Source organism: Arachis duranensis, chromosome 3 (genome assembly GCF_000817695.3).
Source record: "Arachis duranensis cultivar V14167 chromosome 3, aradu.V14167.gnm2.J7QH, whole genome shotgun sequence".
Taxonomy (NCBI): domain Eukaryota; kingdom Viridiplantae; phylum Streptophyta; class Magnoliopsida; order Fabales; family Fabaceae; genus Arachis; species Arachis duranensis.
In genome coordinates, this window is record NC_029774.3 from 2008856 (window position 1) to 2024903 (window position 16048).

Sequence of the window (16048 nt, forward strand, 5' to 3'; positions counted from 1 at the left end):
GAAAGAGAAAACAAAGAAGAAGGTATTGTAGATTATGGTTTATGGAACTTGTGGTATGTTTTGTCTTGATGAATATGCCATTGACTGTTTGAATTTCTGAAGTCCCTGCTGATGTCTCCCTGTAAAATAATATGTGACCAGTCTCACTATGCACGCATGTCATGTCAGATTTCGTCTGCAGTTTCTGTAGGAATGGTAAGTGAGTTTAATTGTCATATTCGTTTCTCAGGGTATCGTATGAATGGAAAGTAAAACTTTGTGCTGAGTCAGGACTCAGAAGCTTTGAGGGTTCTTTGATGCAGGAACAGGTTGTCGTTCCATTTCATTAATTTGCTTTGAAATTTTAGTTTTTGGGCTTTTGGTTTCTGTCTGGGGGCTGGAGTTTGGAGGTATGAATTTATTATACTTCTATGTTAACTTTCTTCCAAAGGACATTTATGTTTGCATAGTCAATTCAGGATTTTATTTTATATATTCTGTGAGCAGCTGCTGATATTACTGTTTGTGATATGTGTGATGTGTTTATACTTATATTATTTTGTTTGAGCCTCTCTTGGGTGGAGTACCCCCAGGTATAGGGTATTCTGTCCTTCAGAACTGTGATGTTTGATAAAGTTTTGACTTGACTGATAACTATAGTTAATGTTTGCAGAAGTTGATAGTTGAAGTGCTTAGGATGTGGAGAATCCATGGGTGAATTGATGAGGGTATTGCGTTTGTGTAATCCTGTTAATTCTTCACCCATGTTTTTTGAGTGTGGTTGATATAGGGTGGTCCAATGAGCAATAATGTTGGGAAAAGAGGTCTGGCAGAACAAAATCATAAGTTTTTTGACAATAAGAGGCTCAATAATGGAGTAGTTAATGGAGAGCTGGGTTCTGGGTCATCAAATGATGATAACACAAGATTTAACAGGCAAACCAGGGATGGAAACAATGGGTTGCGGGGGCAAATTCAAGTCCATGACAGCATGCAGATTTCGCAACAACCACCTCAAGGACCAGTTATATGCTGGGAGAGATTTCTCCCTATAAGATCCATAAAAGTTCTGCTGGTGGAAGATGATGATTCAACACGCCATGTTGTCCGAGCTCTTTTACGAAATTGTAGTTATGAAGGTATTAATGTTGTCTGTTCCTATTTGTGGTTAATCGTTCCTTGGCACCGGAGTCCATTTCTGTCCACTTGTAACTCCAACATGATCGAGACACAAAAACAACACAAACATGACTTTATTATCCATTCCAATTTTACTAGGGGGAAAAAATTGATACTCTTTAGCTTTGTTTTGCCGAAGTCAGATGCTCAACTGCTAAGTATCAGCTCCTGAGAAAACAACTTATAGCTTACATGTATCCTTAGTGAACTGAGAGATAGTTGTGGATATTATATTGAAACTTGATAGCCTATACATAATGTACTTAGTACTCCTTGTGTCTGGAAAATTCAAATTTAAAATGTGAGGATAATACTCCCTAGTTTCCAGTGCAAGGATTAGTTTCAATCAATTTTTTTGCATGTAAAAACTGTTAATAAATGGAAAGACTCCTTGGGGTGGTTTTCATAACATGTTTAACATTTTGGTCTTGATGTAAGCTTAGTTTTCTTTCTTTTAAGGAAAAGTGCTTGAACAATGAAGGCGATAATTCTTAAAACGGTTTTTTCTTTATCTATGGTATTTACAGTCACTGCGGTGTCCAATGGTCTTCAAGCATGGAAAATCCTGGAAGATCCAGGAAATCACATTGATCTTGTCCTTACAGAGGTAGCTATACCGATTTTATCTGGAATAGGTCTTTTGTGCAAGATCATGAACCACAAAACACTGAAAAATATTCCCGTGATTAGTAAGTCCCATTCCAAACTTATACTTTATATCAAAACTTAAGTATGTGTTTTTGGTAATTATTTTTCATCTGGTGTTTTGCTTTCCATACACGTTGAAATGCAGTGATGTCATCTCAAGATTCTATGGGCATAGCGTTTAAGTGTTTGTCAAAAGGTGCAGTTGACTTTTTAGTGAAACCTATTCGGAGGAATGAACTTAGAAACCTCTGGCAGCACGTTTGGAGAAGATGCCACAGTGTGAGATGCTTTACATTTCTTTTATGTAGAGATTGATGTATCAAAAAAGCTGTAGATATATAGTCATGTAAAACCTATCTAATTTGCACGTGATCCCAGTTTATATTATGGATCATATGTTGACGAGCTTGAATATCCAACTATTCTGCTCACCGTTTAATAATATCATCCTCAACTGATCTAAGGATTTACTAGACATATATTTATTCCTTTATAAAGAAGCAGTAATGAATTAATGTAGCTTACCTTATTTCTGTGGCAAGATAATTATCTGTGGGTCTTTTCACTGATAACTTAGATATCAAAGTTTATTTGTCAAAATGATTTTCACTTCTAAACTTGGATTAACATGCTTCCTCAGTCTAGTGGTAGTGGGAGCGAAAGTGGGACACATAACAGAAAATCTGCCAAGACAAGAAGTAACGATGCCTCAGAAAATAATAGTGACAGCAGTGATGAGAATGATTGTGGAAGTAGAGGCTTGACTGTTCGAGATGGAAGTGACAATGGAAGTGGCACTCAGGTATTGGACAACTCTCATACTTAAATAGATGTGTTTTGAAAGAAAAAACTTTTCTATCTGAAGGTAAACCTATGAAACCCAAAACAAGCAAAATACAAAAGATAAACCTTGCAAAAATGCATCCCAATCCATTTATATGTTATATGACAACATGCTCAAAAGCTCAATTACCACAATTGAACTTATCCCTTTGTGTGCATGCCAATCCCTATGTGGTAATGTGCAATATATGCCACTATTTAGAGCATTTGGTTCTAGTGCAATTTATGCACCTTTATTGTTAGTTTTCAGATAAACAAGTTTTATGGGATAAAATTACACGTCTAGCCTCTATTTAGTGTAAAATCTCATTATTTTTTTTTAGAGGACTTTCCCACTCCGACATGTTAAGAGCCAAAATATACAATAAGAGAATAGGAATTGAACTGGATAAATTCAATTGTAGTAAATTTTGGTGCCTGGGAAACAGGTTTAAAGTTTCTAGAGTTGTATGGGTGTAGAAGGTCTGTAACTATGTACTATGACAGATCAAAATTATGGGGTGTATTTGAGCAGGTTTAAAGTTTCTAGTGGAAGGGCGGCAAGTTTTGTTTCAAATGTGTATGGGAGTGTTTTATTTGGTGGGGATGGTGGGAGAGGGTTGAGAGTGCCCCCCCCTCTTGAAACATTGAGTTTTAGAGACCCACCAAAATTTGGGACCATAGCTTTCACCCTTATTAAATATACATATAAAAAAGTACACTCGTAATATAAAAGGGTTAGTATTGGAGGGAAAAAAACAATTATACTTTTTTTTCCACTATTACCTTCCCCAATAACTGACCATTGCATTCCATTATTGATCCTCTTCCACCCTTTTTTGAACTCCCAAACATAGCCAAAGAGTCTAAATTTTTATTTTTGGTAGTTAACCTGAATGATCAATAAAGAAGGCATGAATACAGGGTATCTTTCGTTGATCAAGTCCATTAACCATTACAACAAGCGTCATTGAACTGTCTTATTATCCATAACTTATCATTTCTTTGTCTAAAATCTATTGATTAATACTCTAAATGTTGGAGGCACTAGGGATATGATGCCATGGTTCATGCTCTTAGGTGTTTCATAAGTTCCTCTAAAAATAAAATATTGAATTTCATAAGTGGATATAGCATTTCATATTGATATGTCAATAAGACTTCTTTGATGACTTGTCGGTGATTGTTCTAAAATGAATAAACAAGTAATATTTTTTCTAGGGATTTGTAAATTGTGAGTTCTTATTTAATGATTTAATTTTCATGTAAATACCCAAAAAATCATAGTAACATTCCTGTTTTATGTAGAGTTCATGGACCAAGTGTCTAGTTCAAGTTGGCAGTTCTCATCCAGTTTCACCTCATAAGCAATTGATTGATGCCCCTGATAGCACGTGTGCCGAAGTGATGCATACAAAGCCTGAAAAAGCTAGTAGTAGGTGGATGCATGCAACAGAAAAAGAGTGCCATGAACTGGTTGACTATCTTGGTATGAATTGATAGTATATATTTTATCACATATCTATCTAAATTTGCATACTTTACCCAAATAAACCTCTTGGTCACTTTACAGATAATGTTGCAATGGGTAAAGATTTAGCTATGGGAATAACTTTGAATGTGCAACTAGAGCATGCACCCAAGGAGTTGTCTAGCAATCCTTCGGGTAAAGGGATAAATATTATGTCTGATGTAGATGGTAAGCAACTCAATAAGGGACATAGTAATGTCTGTGAAAAAGGACAACTGGATTTCAACAGTGATAAAAACAGGCCTCGGGAAAATCAGGCTATGAATGTTGTTGATGTTACTGATAGCAGCAGTCCGCAGGCTGAAAGCAGAGACTTGAATACTCCAAATGGATTTTCCGGTTTCTCACAAACTAAAGCAAGTTGTTCCTTTAAACAGCATCCTTCCCTTGAACTGACTTTGAAAAGACTTGGAGAAGCAAGAGATACTAAAATTGTCACAAGTGATGAATGCAATATTTTGAGACATTCAGATCTGTCGGCATTCTCAAAGTAAGAGGAAATCTTCTAGCATGATTACCTTATGGCTTATGAGTATAAATATTTATACTGGTTAGTACTTAATAATGTGTTTCTCTTTTTTCCTTTTGCAGATATAATACTGCTTCTTCTGCTAACCAGGTGATGTTTTGTGGTCCTTAAACAGCAGGAACCATATATATTTGAGAGAAATTAAGGGTGCATCTGGTTTGTGTTTTCATATTCTCTCTTCAAGGAGAGAAAACTGGAGGTGAAAACAGAAAACAGGATTTTATTGTTTTCATTGTTTTTTCTTTTTCCTTAACAAAATTTTGAAAACAGAAAACACTGAAAATGAAACATAAAGCAAACACATCCTAAGGTTTTTGTATTGCATATGCATATTTCTGCCCAATTTCCAGTCATATCGTGGATTTATGTGGTTATTGCTATACTCCTTGATATGTGTCAGATATGATGTGCAATTATGTCTAACCAACAAGGAGCAGGATAGTGAAAGAATAACTGAATTATCGTAATAGTTCCCACATACAGGATTAAGAAAGGATAAACATGCTTTGACTCTTAGTACTTAATAGTTGGTTGGCTAGTAAATGCCAGTAGGGTTGCTGGAGAATAGTGTCCAGCTCCAAACCTCTATCCTAGTGCGAACCTCATGTTATCTGTGCTTTTTATCAGGCTCAAACTGGAAACGTTGGAAGCTGTTCACCACTTGACAATAGCTTAGCTGCACCAAATGCAGAGACATTACACAACTTTCCATCTCATTCAAACAGCACTCCTCCAAATCAGCAGTCTAATGGGAGCAACAACACCAATGACATGGCCTCCACTAATGCATGTCTTGGGACCAAACCTGAAACTTTGGACAAAAAGCCAGAATCTGCAAGAGGGATTGGCTCTTTTAATTCTTCCGCATTGCAAACTGTGCAGCACAATAGTATCACTTCATCTCAAAAGAAAATTTCTGCCCAAGGAGAATATGCAGAAATTGTTAAAGGACAAGTGGAATGCTCTGAACAAGGATTACAACTCCAGCAAAATCACTATCAAATTCATCATTACAATCACATCGCTCACAAAGCTGCTCTAGATCTCCGGTCAGGTCATGATGATCCCTCAATGAAAGGCTCCTCCAAGGCTGCCCAGCAATGTGTATCATCAAATGTCTTTGGTGGGCCAGCAGAAAGTAATGCTGCAAATTTTGGCATAGATGGAAATGCGGTTGAGAGTGATCATGGGAGCAATGGACAGGATGCATGCAGTAACACCTTGACAGTTAGAACTATGAATGTGGAAAACGGTCATGTAGCAAGTGGGAGCAATGGAGGATGTTGCAATGATAGGAAAAACATTGGGAATGGTGCAGATGAAGAAAGAATGGCGTTGAGAGAGGCTGCCTTGACAAAATTTCGTCAGAAGAGAAAAGAAAGATGCTTTGAGAAGAAGGTGATTTATTCCTAATTACATTGTCCATAATATATCTGTTATATGCTGAAATCTTTGTAGCCTGCAGAATTTTCGAGTATAAGGATTTTTTTCCTGCGCTGCTCATCTTGTAATTCCTAGTTGGATTGATGGCTCATGGAAGTCCCTCCAAGATGGAAGATGCTGTTAATAAGATCTACTTGTTTGAAAGAGTCTGATCCTATTATGATAATATCCTGTATGAAAATTTCATATGCCGCGGTTATGTTTACCATTGACAAGAGCTGTTATCTGGCTCTTCACCTGGCTTGGTGAAAACGTTTGGATTATGTAAATTTTCACTTGAGCAGATCCATTCTGTATTGCCATGGACATTATCTCTCTGTGGCCTAATGTTCCACTCTCCATTCTGCATATTTTAAATTTCAGCTAATTTTTTCAAATTATTTCTGCCTTATTTACCCTTAAGATATCTTCCTAAAATTTATTTTCGATGCAAGATGTGCTGTTCATGTTCAGGTCAATGACATGATCTCATTATTACTAGGTGCATACGTTTTATATGCTAACATAAATTTGACTTGTTTCTATGTTCTGGAATTGCCCTTTACTCTTTCCAGGTTCGATACCACAGCCGGAAAAAGCTAGCCGAACAGCGGCCACGAATCCGTGGACAATTTGTTCGACGGATAGCGTATGTTGCCCCATTCTTGAATTCATTTAATCTTTTTCTCTTTTTTACGCATCTTTATGGAAGTGCTGGGCTAACTTCTGTCCATTCTTTTTCTCCCTTCAGGTCTGACCCCAAAGAAGAAAAAGATATAGAAAGCAACAACATGGATTCAAGCGATGCTCTCCAATGACAACAGCTGAGCCCACAAGATGCTTCTTGTTATTTAACTGATTTTGTTCGAGTAGCTGCCTCTAGCTTCAAGCTATCAAAACTAGCCACTTACACGCTCAACTCCAAAGATTTGTGAAGGTTTGTGCTAGAAAAATCTGTGAGTAGGTCTACCTTGGTTGTGTGAGAGACACCTTTATTAATTTGAGACCTGAAGACATTGCTCTATATTCTATTTATTATGTCTGTGAAACTTGTAAAAACTCCAATGGACCCATGGAAGTGGTTGCCTTTGGACAGGTTAACCTCTGATGAAATAAATTTTATCATGTTAGCGTGCATTCTCTGTGGCTAACTGTTATTCTAGAGAGTAGAGACCCACTTCTGAGTTAGGTTTTGTGGAAGTGGAATTAGTTAAAGTTTAGTTATGGTGGTTGAAAACGAAATGGGAGAGGGTTTACCTTGCCATGTGTTCATGACTAGGAAGCGCGTGAGGTTCAGGGGAATGTCTCAATCATGTGCATGTGTGTGAATTACACGTAAGGCAAATGTGTCAAACCTCAAAAACCAAGTCCATTTCATGTCTCAAGTTTCAACCATGTTCACATTCATCCAAATGAAAGAAAATCTAACTCTTCTAGATTGTCTTCAAATGGCAAAACTCCTCTTTTAAATTTTTACTATTTTTAAAAAAAGCTGACATACAAACAAGCCAATAATAAATTATGTTATTCAGTGTTTGGTTCATGTCCTCTGACTCTGACAGATAAGAGACAGAAATGTAAAATTTGGGGGTTTTTATTTTATTTTAAAGAGAGAAACACACATTAAAAAAAGAAAAGAATTGTCTTCGTTTGGAAATAGAGGTTCAATGATGAAATCGATTTTTTTTTTATATTACAATTGAACTGTTTCTTAAATATAAATCAGTTATTTTGTGAACCGTAATATGACACGTATAAGTCATTGAACTTACATTTTTACATAAAAATATCTTCAATATTTTTTTATTTGAATACTCAAAATTTCGGTTTTTTATTTTGAAAATACAAAAACTATCATAAAGACAATTCTAAGTTTTAGTCCATATTTTATTTTCTTTCAAACATTTGAACTAAACGATACCTATAGCTCCTAGCAAGGATTGTTTTAGTTTGAATCCCTGTATGTTCAATCATTTTCTTATGATACTCTGAAATGTCATGTCACCGCTCTCAATTTGCTGGTTGGAATGCAACAGAGAGGGTTCCTTCCTTCCTTCCTTTTTCCATTCTTCTCTGGATTGGATTCTAAAATGATTAAAAGCAAGTTGTTAGATCCAATTGGTTTCGTTGAAGCATTGGGGACCACACTACAAACCAATGCTATTTTGCTTCATTAGCCGACCTAATGATGCCTAGCTACCTACCTATATATGTTTGTAGCTCATCAACTTCCTTGGAGTTTAGCACTTGCTAGTCATAAATGATGTCTCACCTCTGAACCATAGCAGATTTATAGTAGTACATTCTCAGGGCACAAACATTCTTATTGGTTATTAAGCACTTGCCCATATTCCATGTACCTACGTCCATCGAAAGAGGGGCATCATCTCTTGTTGGGAATCCAGTTGCATTGCTATAATACCCCTACGGCCCTACATAGGGAATAAAACGAGTAAATTGGATCATTTTTTTTGGGGCAACATACGAAGTAGGTCATTGCTTTATCCCTATTGCATTTTATTTTTGTTCAATCTTGTTATATATTTTTTCAAAAGTATTATGTATATATTAAAAAATAGCTATTAAATTAGATATTATGTATTTGTGTATAGATTAATGTTTTGTTTAATTTATTTTTAATGCGAATTTTATATTTTAATATATATTTTATATGAACAATTAATTTGATAGCTAATTTTTGGTGTGCTGATACTTTTTATATTAGATATTATTTTGATATTAGTATTCTTTAGTAATTAATATATTTTTGTTTATTAAACATATTACTAATGACAACTATATTTTATATTGATATCAGAAATGATTAATATATGAATAGTATCATTATGTTGAGTTTGAAAATGGATATTTAACTCTCATCTTTCTTTCTTTTACCATCTTTGTTTTTTGTTCAAAAAAATAAAGTGTTCGAATTGACATGGTTATACTATGTTTAAGTAACATAGTTAGGGTAAAACACTAAAATGTGTGATTCAAAGTGGGCTAGCTAGTAATAGAGGTACCTTCTTTCTTTCTTCTTTCTTTGACCCTAAACTAAACAAAGGTCCATACCCTCCATCGTGGAGCACATGCACTTTTTCATTGATTAGCCATATTGGCGCTACCATTAAAATGATGGTGGATTGGAGAATCCCTTCACTAAATCGAGTACATAGCCAAAATACCATAGGACAAATAAAGTTCGTGCTTTGGCAACCCAAATAGGCACAGTTTCCACTTTCCACTTCTGCTTTTTGTGGGGTTTTAAAGAAAAAAAGTTGCTTAAAGAAACCACAACCTCAAGCTACGAATATCTAACCAAGTTAATTAATGGAAGAAATACTTGAATCAATGGAACTTCAATTCGTTTACAAAATGATATAATGGCCAGAAGTTTGTACAAAGTTTCAGGTTCAAATACTATTTCTACCAATGTAATTAAGATGTTATGAAGTACTTCTGTATCTACCTTTTGTAAATTAAAATAAATAATAATAACGAATTTGAAATCAAATAAAATAGTATGATATATTAAAATCAAAAGGTCGTGTATTCAAATATTTTTTTGATAAATTATATATATGATGAAAGATGTTTTGAAAAAAAAATGTATACCCAACTTTCGTCTATGTTTTCTTTATATATAATATAGATTTGTCATTTTAAAATGTTGATATTTTTTTGCTAAGAACACGTAAATTAATAGAAGCGAATATTTCTCTCCATTTTCCATTCATATATCATATATCATATATGTGTTGTTAACCATTTGAAAATAGTACTACATTTTCTTTACAGTTTCACATAAATAATTCTTAAATTTTAAGTGAGTTTAAGTTATTTTTACATTTATTTTATAATAAATTCTCAAAATTCTAAGGTAGGTAAACACTTTAGCAAAAAAACATCTGTTAAGAAGCTTTTCAACTGTGACAAAATCTAAAAGTTAAAATATCTAACACAAACTCGGTTTATAAATAGTTTGAAAGTTGAAACTAGTAAAAAAATTTAAGTACAGTTGTCTTTATTATACGAAGTTTTAATTAAAAATTATTAAATGATTTAATATATTTGATTCAATTATTATTTAACTAGGGATGTTAATGGGGTGGGGATGCTTCCTTGTTTTTCGTTCCCGTTCCTAGAATTAATCTCCATTCTCTCAGTTTCCCACGTTCTTCGCGGGGTCCATTCCCCATCTTCTTATATTTAATATTCATATGAAAATTATAATAAAAAATATAAAAAAATAAAAAAATAAACTACAAAATATTATTACAAACACACAAATATATCTTATTCAAGATTATAAGTCCATAAATATAACGTAGCAAATCATAGTCTATAAAATAAAATCTTGAACAATAGGGTTAGAGTTTTTCAATGAGTGAAATTACTAAACAACTCCTATATTAAAAATAAAGTAAGAGTTATTAAGTAAGTTCAAAGATTCGAAGAATTATCGGAGATGGAGCGGAAATTTCCGCTCGAGTCCCCACGTCTGTCTTGGAAAAATTTCGCTCTCCATCCTCACGAAAAAATTTCTCCACCACTAAAGTCTCATTCATAGCGATTCCCGCAAAGATCTCTGCCTCTTGAAAATTTTTGACACTCCTATATTTAATATCTTTCATTTATCAATTTCATATAATAAAAATAATTGCATGCGAGTATTTACCTTTTAAACTAATAATTCGAACATACACTATAAAGGCATGTAAATTAAATGAAATTAAATTTGCTTTGTTCCACTAAGAGCTATAGTTGTAGTGAGGTGGAGACAGAGATATGGGCATATTCGTCATCAACTTCCCTTGCATTGGCACAAATGGGATATGGATATCTCATAGGATCTCTCTTTTTTCAAAAGAATAATAAAGGTGGCTGACTATATAGGCTTAGTGTGCTATAATAATACATTAATATTAAGTAATTTTCTAATACAAAAAAAATATATTAAGTAATTTTCTTCCTTAGTCAATTCGGTATCAATCAATGTTTACTTGAATAAAAAATTTGCTCCCCTATCAGCGTAAACTAATTAAAAGGAACCTCTTGCGGACACATGTTCTAACAAAAAGCCATTTTTTAATAAGAAAATGAATTTAATTTTAATTTATAATAATATATTATAAAAAAGAGCTTTAGATTTTTATTCAACCAACTAAGTGTTTTTATTTATAAAATTTAAAGATAAAAGAGTCGGTGGTTAAATTAAGCACTGCCTCATGTGGCAATATATTGCTTATACAGAAAAAAACATATTTAATTTGCTAACATGGTATAAATTTTACAAATTTTTATTATCAAACAATCAAATACACTATAATCACAAGGAAATTTAGGTTATGATAGTTAAATTTCTTGTATTTCAAAATGTGAAGATAACTGTTTGGATAATTAAATATGATATTGACCTGTTTTTTTAATATATTATTATTATTATTATTGTTATTACTATTATCAAATGATTTTAGAGAAAATGAATGCAATACACCAATTAACAGATATTATATCCATATCTATATATCCTTATTTTTTTAAAGTAAAAAAAAAAAGTCAAATTTAAATGTCGTTTAGTTATATATAATAAAAACAAATAGATAGAGAGAGAAAAAATATATCTACCATAAAAAACAAAAAAACAAAAAATCTCTGACTCAAATGATTCAAAATCTTTAAACAATTTTATTCGGAACTAAATGATGTATAATTGTTAGGGAATATTCTCATAAAAATGTGTAAAATGTTTTTTTATAAAGATATTTATGTGTCGTATTATTATTAAATGTATTAATTAATTGATTATTTTTAAATTTTTTAATAAATTAAAATAAAACTGATATTTTTTTATAATAATACAATAAATCCAATTTTTTTAGGAATTTAATTGTATTTTTAAATTTTTAGAAATTTAAATATCCGAAAAATAAAAAGTTAGGATATAATTGTTTTTTATCAAACAATTTTAAAATATTTGATTTAGATGGTATAATTCGATCGGATCAAATCGAGTCTAATAATTATAATGCAGACAATTAGATTTATTATTGTTGCTATAATAAACCGATTTTGTTTTAGTTTATAATAAAAAATAAATTATTAATCAGTTTAATAAGGATATCCAATAATAATATGATATGTACGAACGTCTTTAAAAAAATTATTTTTAGTATTTTTATTAAAGTAATCTCTTAATTGTTATTGTTTATTATTTATTTTACTAACTACTTGGAGAAATTTGTCGGCTACGAGTTTCTGGTGGATACATAAGTTTAATTTAATTAGTTAAACCGGAAGGAAAAGATTATTTAGTTAAATATGAATAGCCTGCAAAATACTTAATTATATACATATGTGATATGTGGCTATCAACATCAAGGACCGTCCACACAAACTTAAAAATAAAAATAACATTAATAAGAGAGAGTAAAAGGAAACAAAAATTATTGTGCTCTCTTCAAAGTAATCCATGACATTATATATTATCTTCTTAAAAGGTTAATCATATATTCCGCATCATTAATCCGAACTTAAAAGTTTCCACCTTAAATTTAATGACATGTGTGTGTATCTCTTGTCACCTTTCATGTCTTATTATCATTCAAAAAATGTCGCAATAACATACATTGATAAAAACGGTTGAATGCGTACCAAATCAACTACCAATCTTATTCCATGTGTCTCTTTCACAAACCCCCCTACTTTGCTCATAAACTTCTTATCTGTTAATTAATGACATACAATAATTATTAATAATTAAAAAAATCTGAGATTATTCTAAGCAATACGTGGGCATAAACCTGTTCCTTTTTGGTAATAATTAACCAAAGCTAATTGCTGTCACCACAATTTTTAATTTTCACATTACTTAATAGGTAGTGCTTGAAATTTGGAATTTGAATAGTGGCACTATATATATATATATAGAGAGAGAGAGAGAGAGAGAGAAAAAATGGAACTTTCTAGATTACTTATTCTGTTTTGTTTTGGTGAACCGACCATGCAACGTGGTTATCCCTACATTTTCCTTTTCATATTCTTCCGTCTTCAGCTCCAATACTATAATTATTATTTTTAGGTTTAATTATTGTGTTGATTTTTATAATTTTATTAAATTTTTAATTAAATTTTTATATTTGTATTTTTTAATTGAGCTTTTACATTATTTTTAATTTTATAATTACATTTTTTTTATATTAAAAATGTTAAAATCAACGTAATATTTTTATTAAAATACATGTTGTCAAAGATTTAATTAATTTTTTAATTAAAAATATTTTTAATTTATGAAGAAATATTTAGTTAATTATAATATTTTTTACACTAAAAAAGACTTAATTACAAAATTAAAACAGTATAAAGTCTAATCGAAAAAAAATATAAAGACTTAATTAAAAAATTGATAAAATTATAAAAATCAACAGAATAATTAAACTTTATTTTTAATTTTTTAACTTTTTAATAGCAATAAATTTACATTAATATATTGCATTTAATGAGTCATATTAATTCTAGAATAACAACTAATATAAATTATTTGTGACAAATTATTATCTAACTAATAAAACTATAATTTAATTAACTCTTCTATAGTTTAAAAACTAATATAAAATAATCTAATTCTTTTAATGTGCAAATTAACATACTTAAAATTAATTTGATGAATTAGTCAAGTAATTAAATTACTCATTTACTCAAGTCAGTGTTAGCGTTTAAAAAACTCTATCTTATATATGCAGTCTCTAACAATTTATTAATTAATAATAAATTCTTAATAAAACTCAAATCTATTTTTTAGCTAATTAAATTAAAAAATATAGCAAAAAATAAAGAAAACAACATACATACAATATTTCAGATATCATTTTACAGAGAAAGTTAATTATTTTCCATTTAAAAACTGTCAGATTGGTAGAGTGTAGAATACTAGAATGTATAATATAATTATTTTTTAATTCTCTGATGTTTAGAGTTAGAGCACAAGTATTGGAAACTGATGAAGTGCGATACGCGTAGGCAAATGGGTCCCACATTATTACGTCATCATGTGGGGCCTAGTTGAATTTTCGAGACGTTGACCTTTTTCTTTTCTTTTTTTTTAATTTTATTTTTCCTCACTTTATTTATTTATTCAAAGATGATATATGTGTAATTAATCAATGTGATTTGTATGAGCCAATGCCACCGGCGAAAGACAAAGATCTGTGTTTCGAACCAACTTCCACTAATTTGCACCGAGCCAATCATTGGCAGCCACGTCACCAAATTGTTAACCTTGAAGGAAAGATGAATGCTAATTATTCAAGTGGCCAGTTCATTTCCATTTAAACATGTCAAAAATTCAAATTTTATTACGATAACTTTACGTGAAGTTAATACCTGAGAGCGGTTGGATAAAAAATTTAGTCAAATCAGCTAAATCATCTAATAATTCTTAGATATTAACTTCACGTAAAATCGACTTCACCTAAATTTTCACCTTTTATTATATAATAATATGTCAAAAATTCAAATTTTACTATATATAATAATATGTAAACATGTAAATGGGACGACGCTTAAATGAAATTTAGAATAAACAATAAATTAGTTTTTTACTTGTTGAAATTAAAAATATCATAAAATTTATGAATAATCAAAACAAAAAAAATTATTTATCATTTTCTCCTATTTTAATTTAGAAATCACTTTTCTAAACAATATTATATATATAAATAAATTAATTATTGTCATTTTTATATAAATATATAGTAGTCAAACATAAAACATCACTACTAGATAAAAAAAATTTAACCACTTAATTTGATCATAAAATTATTTGATAATTTTTTGTGTTTCAAGAATAAATGTTATTTGATTTATATTATTTATTGTTTAACATATCAACGATGTAAATTTATTATATTGATTTTAGTTAATTTTTTTATATTATTAGTATTTTTAATAGCCATTTTTAGAAGTTAACTTAAAACCAAAATTTTGCATTACTAACCTATCAAACAATGAATGACATAGTACAATGGTACAAATAACTTATTTATTATTAATAATAACCTATCCAAAATTTGCTACCTTTTAAATCTCAAACTTTATTTAATTGATCCCAAATTATTTACATATGACACCAAAAAAATTATTTACTATATAAACTTTACTATATTTTAATAATTTTTTAATATATTTGCTAGAACCTTATCCTAAAATTACTCAAATATAAACACACATTAAAAATAAAAACTAAATAAACAAATTTTTTATCAACGAATTATAAACCAAATAGGATAATCTTTTTATCCTTATTTAGGGCCTATTTAAAAAATTTTAAAAGTAACTTTTTTGAACTTTTAATTTATGAAAAGTAGTAGTATTAATGTCTAGTATAATTTTTAAAATCAAATTGCAGCTTTTTAAGAAGCTGTTTAGAAGCTGATAGAAAAATTAAAAAAATAATTTTTCTCATAATACTACTACTTTTTATTATATTTTTCTAAAATAAACACTTTTAAAACTAAAAATTTAAATAAAAAATAACTTATTTATAGATTATTTTTAATATAATCATTTATTACTTAAGTTTTTTTTTAAAAATAGATTAATTAAGTTATTTTTTTAAACTAGACCTTAAAGATACCTGATTGGAACCTCATTCTTAATTTAATTTTTTTTTTAATTACTAAAACTAGAGTCTTTTAAAGAATAAACGCGAATACATAGGCGTTTGGTGGATGCGAGGCAGGCTATCATATCCGCGTGAGTATGAAATGACGAAAATACCCTTTTCGGTACTTTGTTTTCTTATGTGACTTGTGGCACATTTGTTTGTTTAGAATTCATTTCCACCTCATATTGAACCCCCGAATATATTAGACCCTCTAACGTTGCCCACAACTTCCATCAAAACCCCTCCTTCTCTCTTCTTTCTCTCTCTAAGCTTC

The 16048-nt window shown here is 30.6% G+C and overlaps 1 protein-coding gene across 1 annotated transcript in view; it reads left to right on the top strand.

Annotated features, from left to right (window-relative positions):
* Positions 1-7247, top strand: part of LOC107476906 (two-component response regulator-like PRR37) — an 8029-nt gene extending 782 nt beyond the window's left edge. Inside the window, 11 exon segments of the mRNA XM_016096847.3 lie at positions 230-819; positions 822-1118; positions 1686-1847; positions 1952-2085; positions 2447-2608; positions 3937-4117; positions 4202-4649; positions 4751-4778; positions 5316-6086; positions 6686-6759; positions 6862-7247. Of these exon segments, the coding sequence (XP_015952333.1) occupies positions 789-819; positions 822-1118; positions 1686-1847; positions 1952-2085; positions 2447-2608; positions 3937-4117; positions 4202-4649; positions 4751-4778; positions 5316-6086; positions 6686-6759; positions 6862-6928 (2355 nt within the window). The 5' untranslated portion in view covers positions 230-788 and the 3' untranslated portion in view covers positions 6929-7247.
* The last annotated feature ends 8801 nt before the right edge of the window (positions 7248-16048 follow it).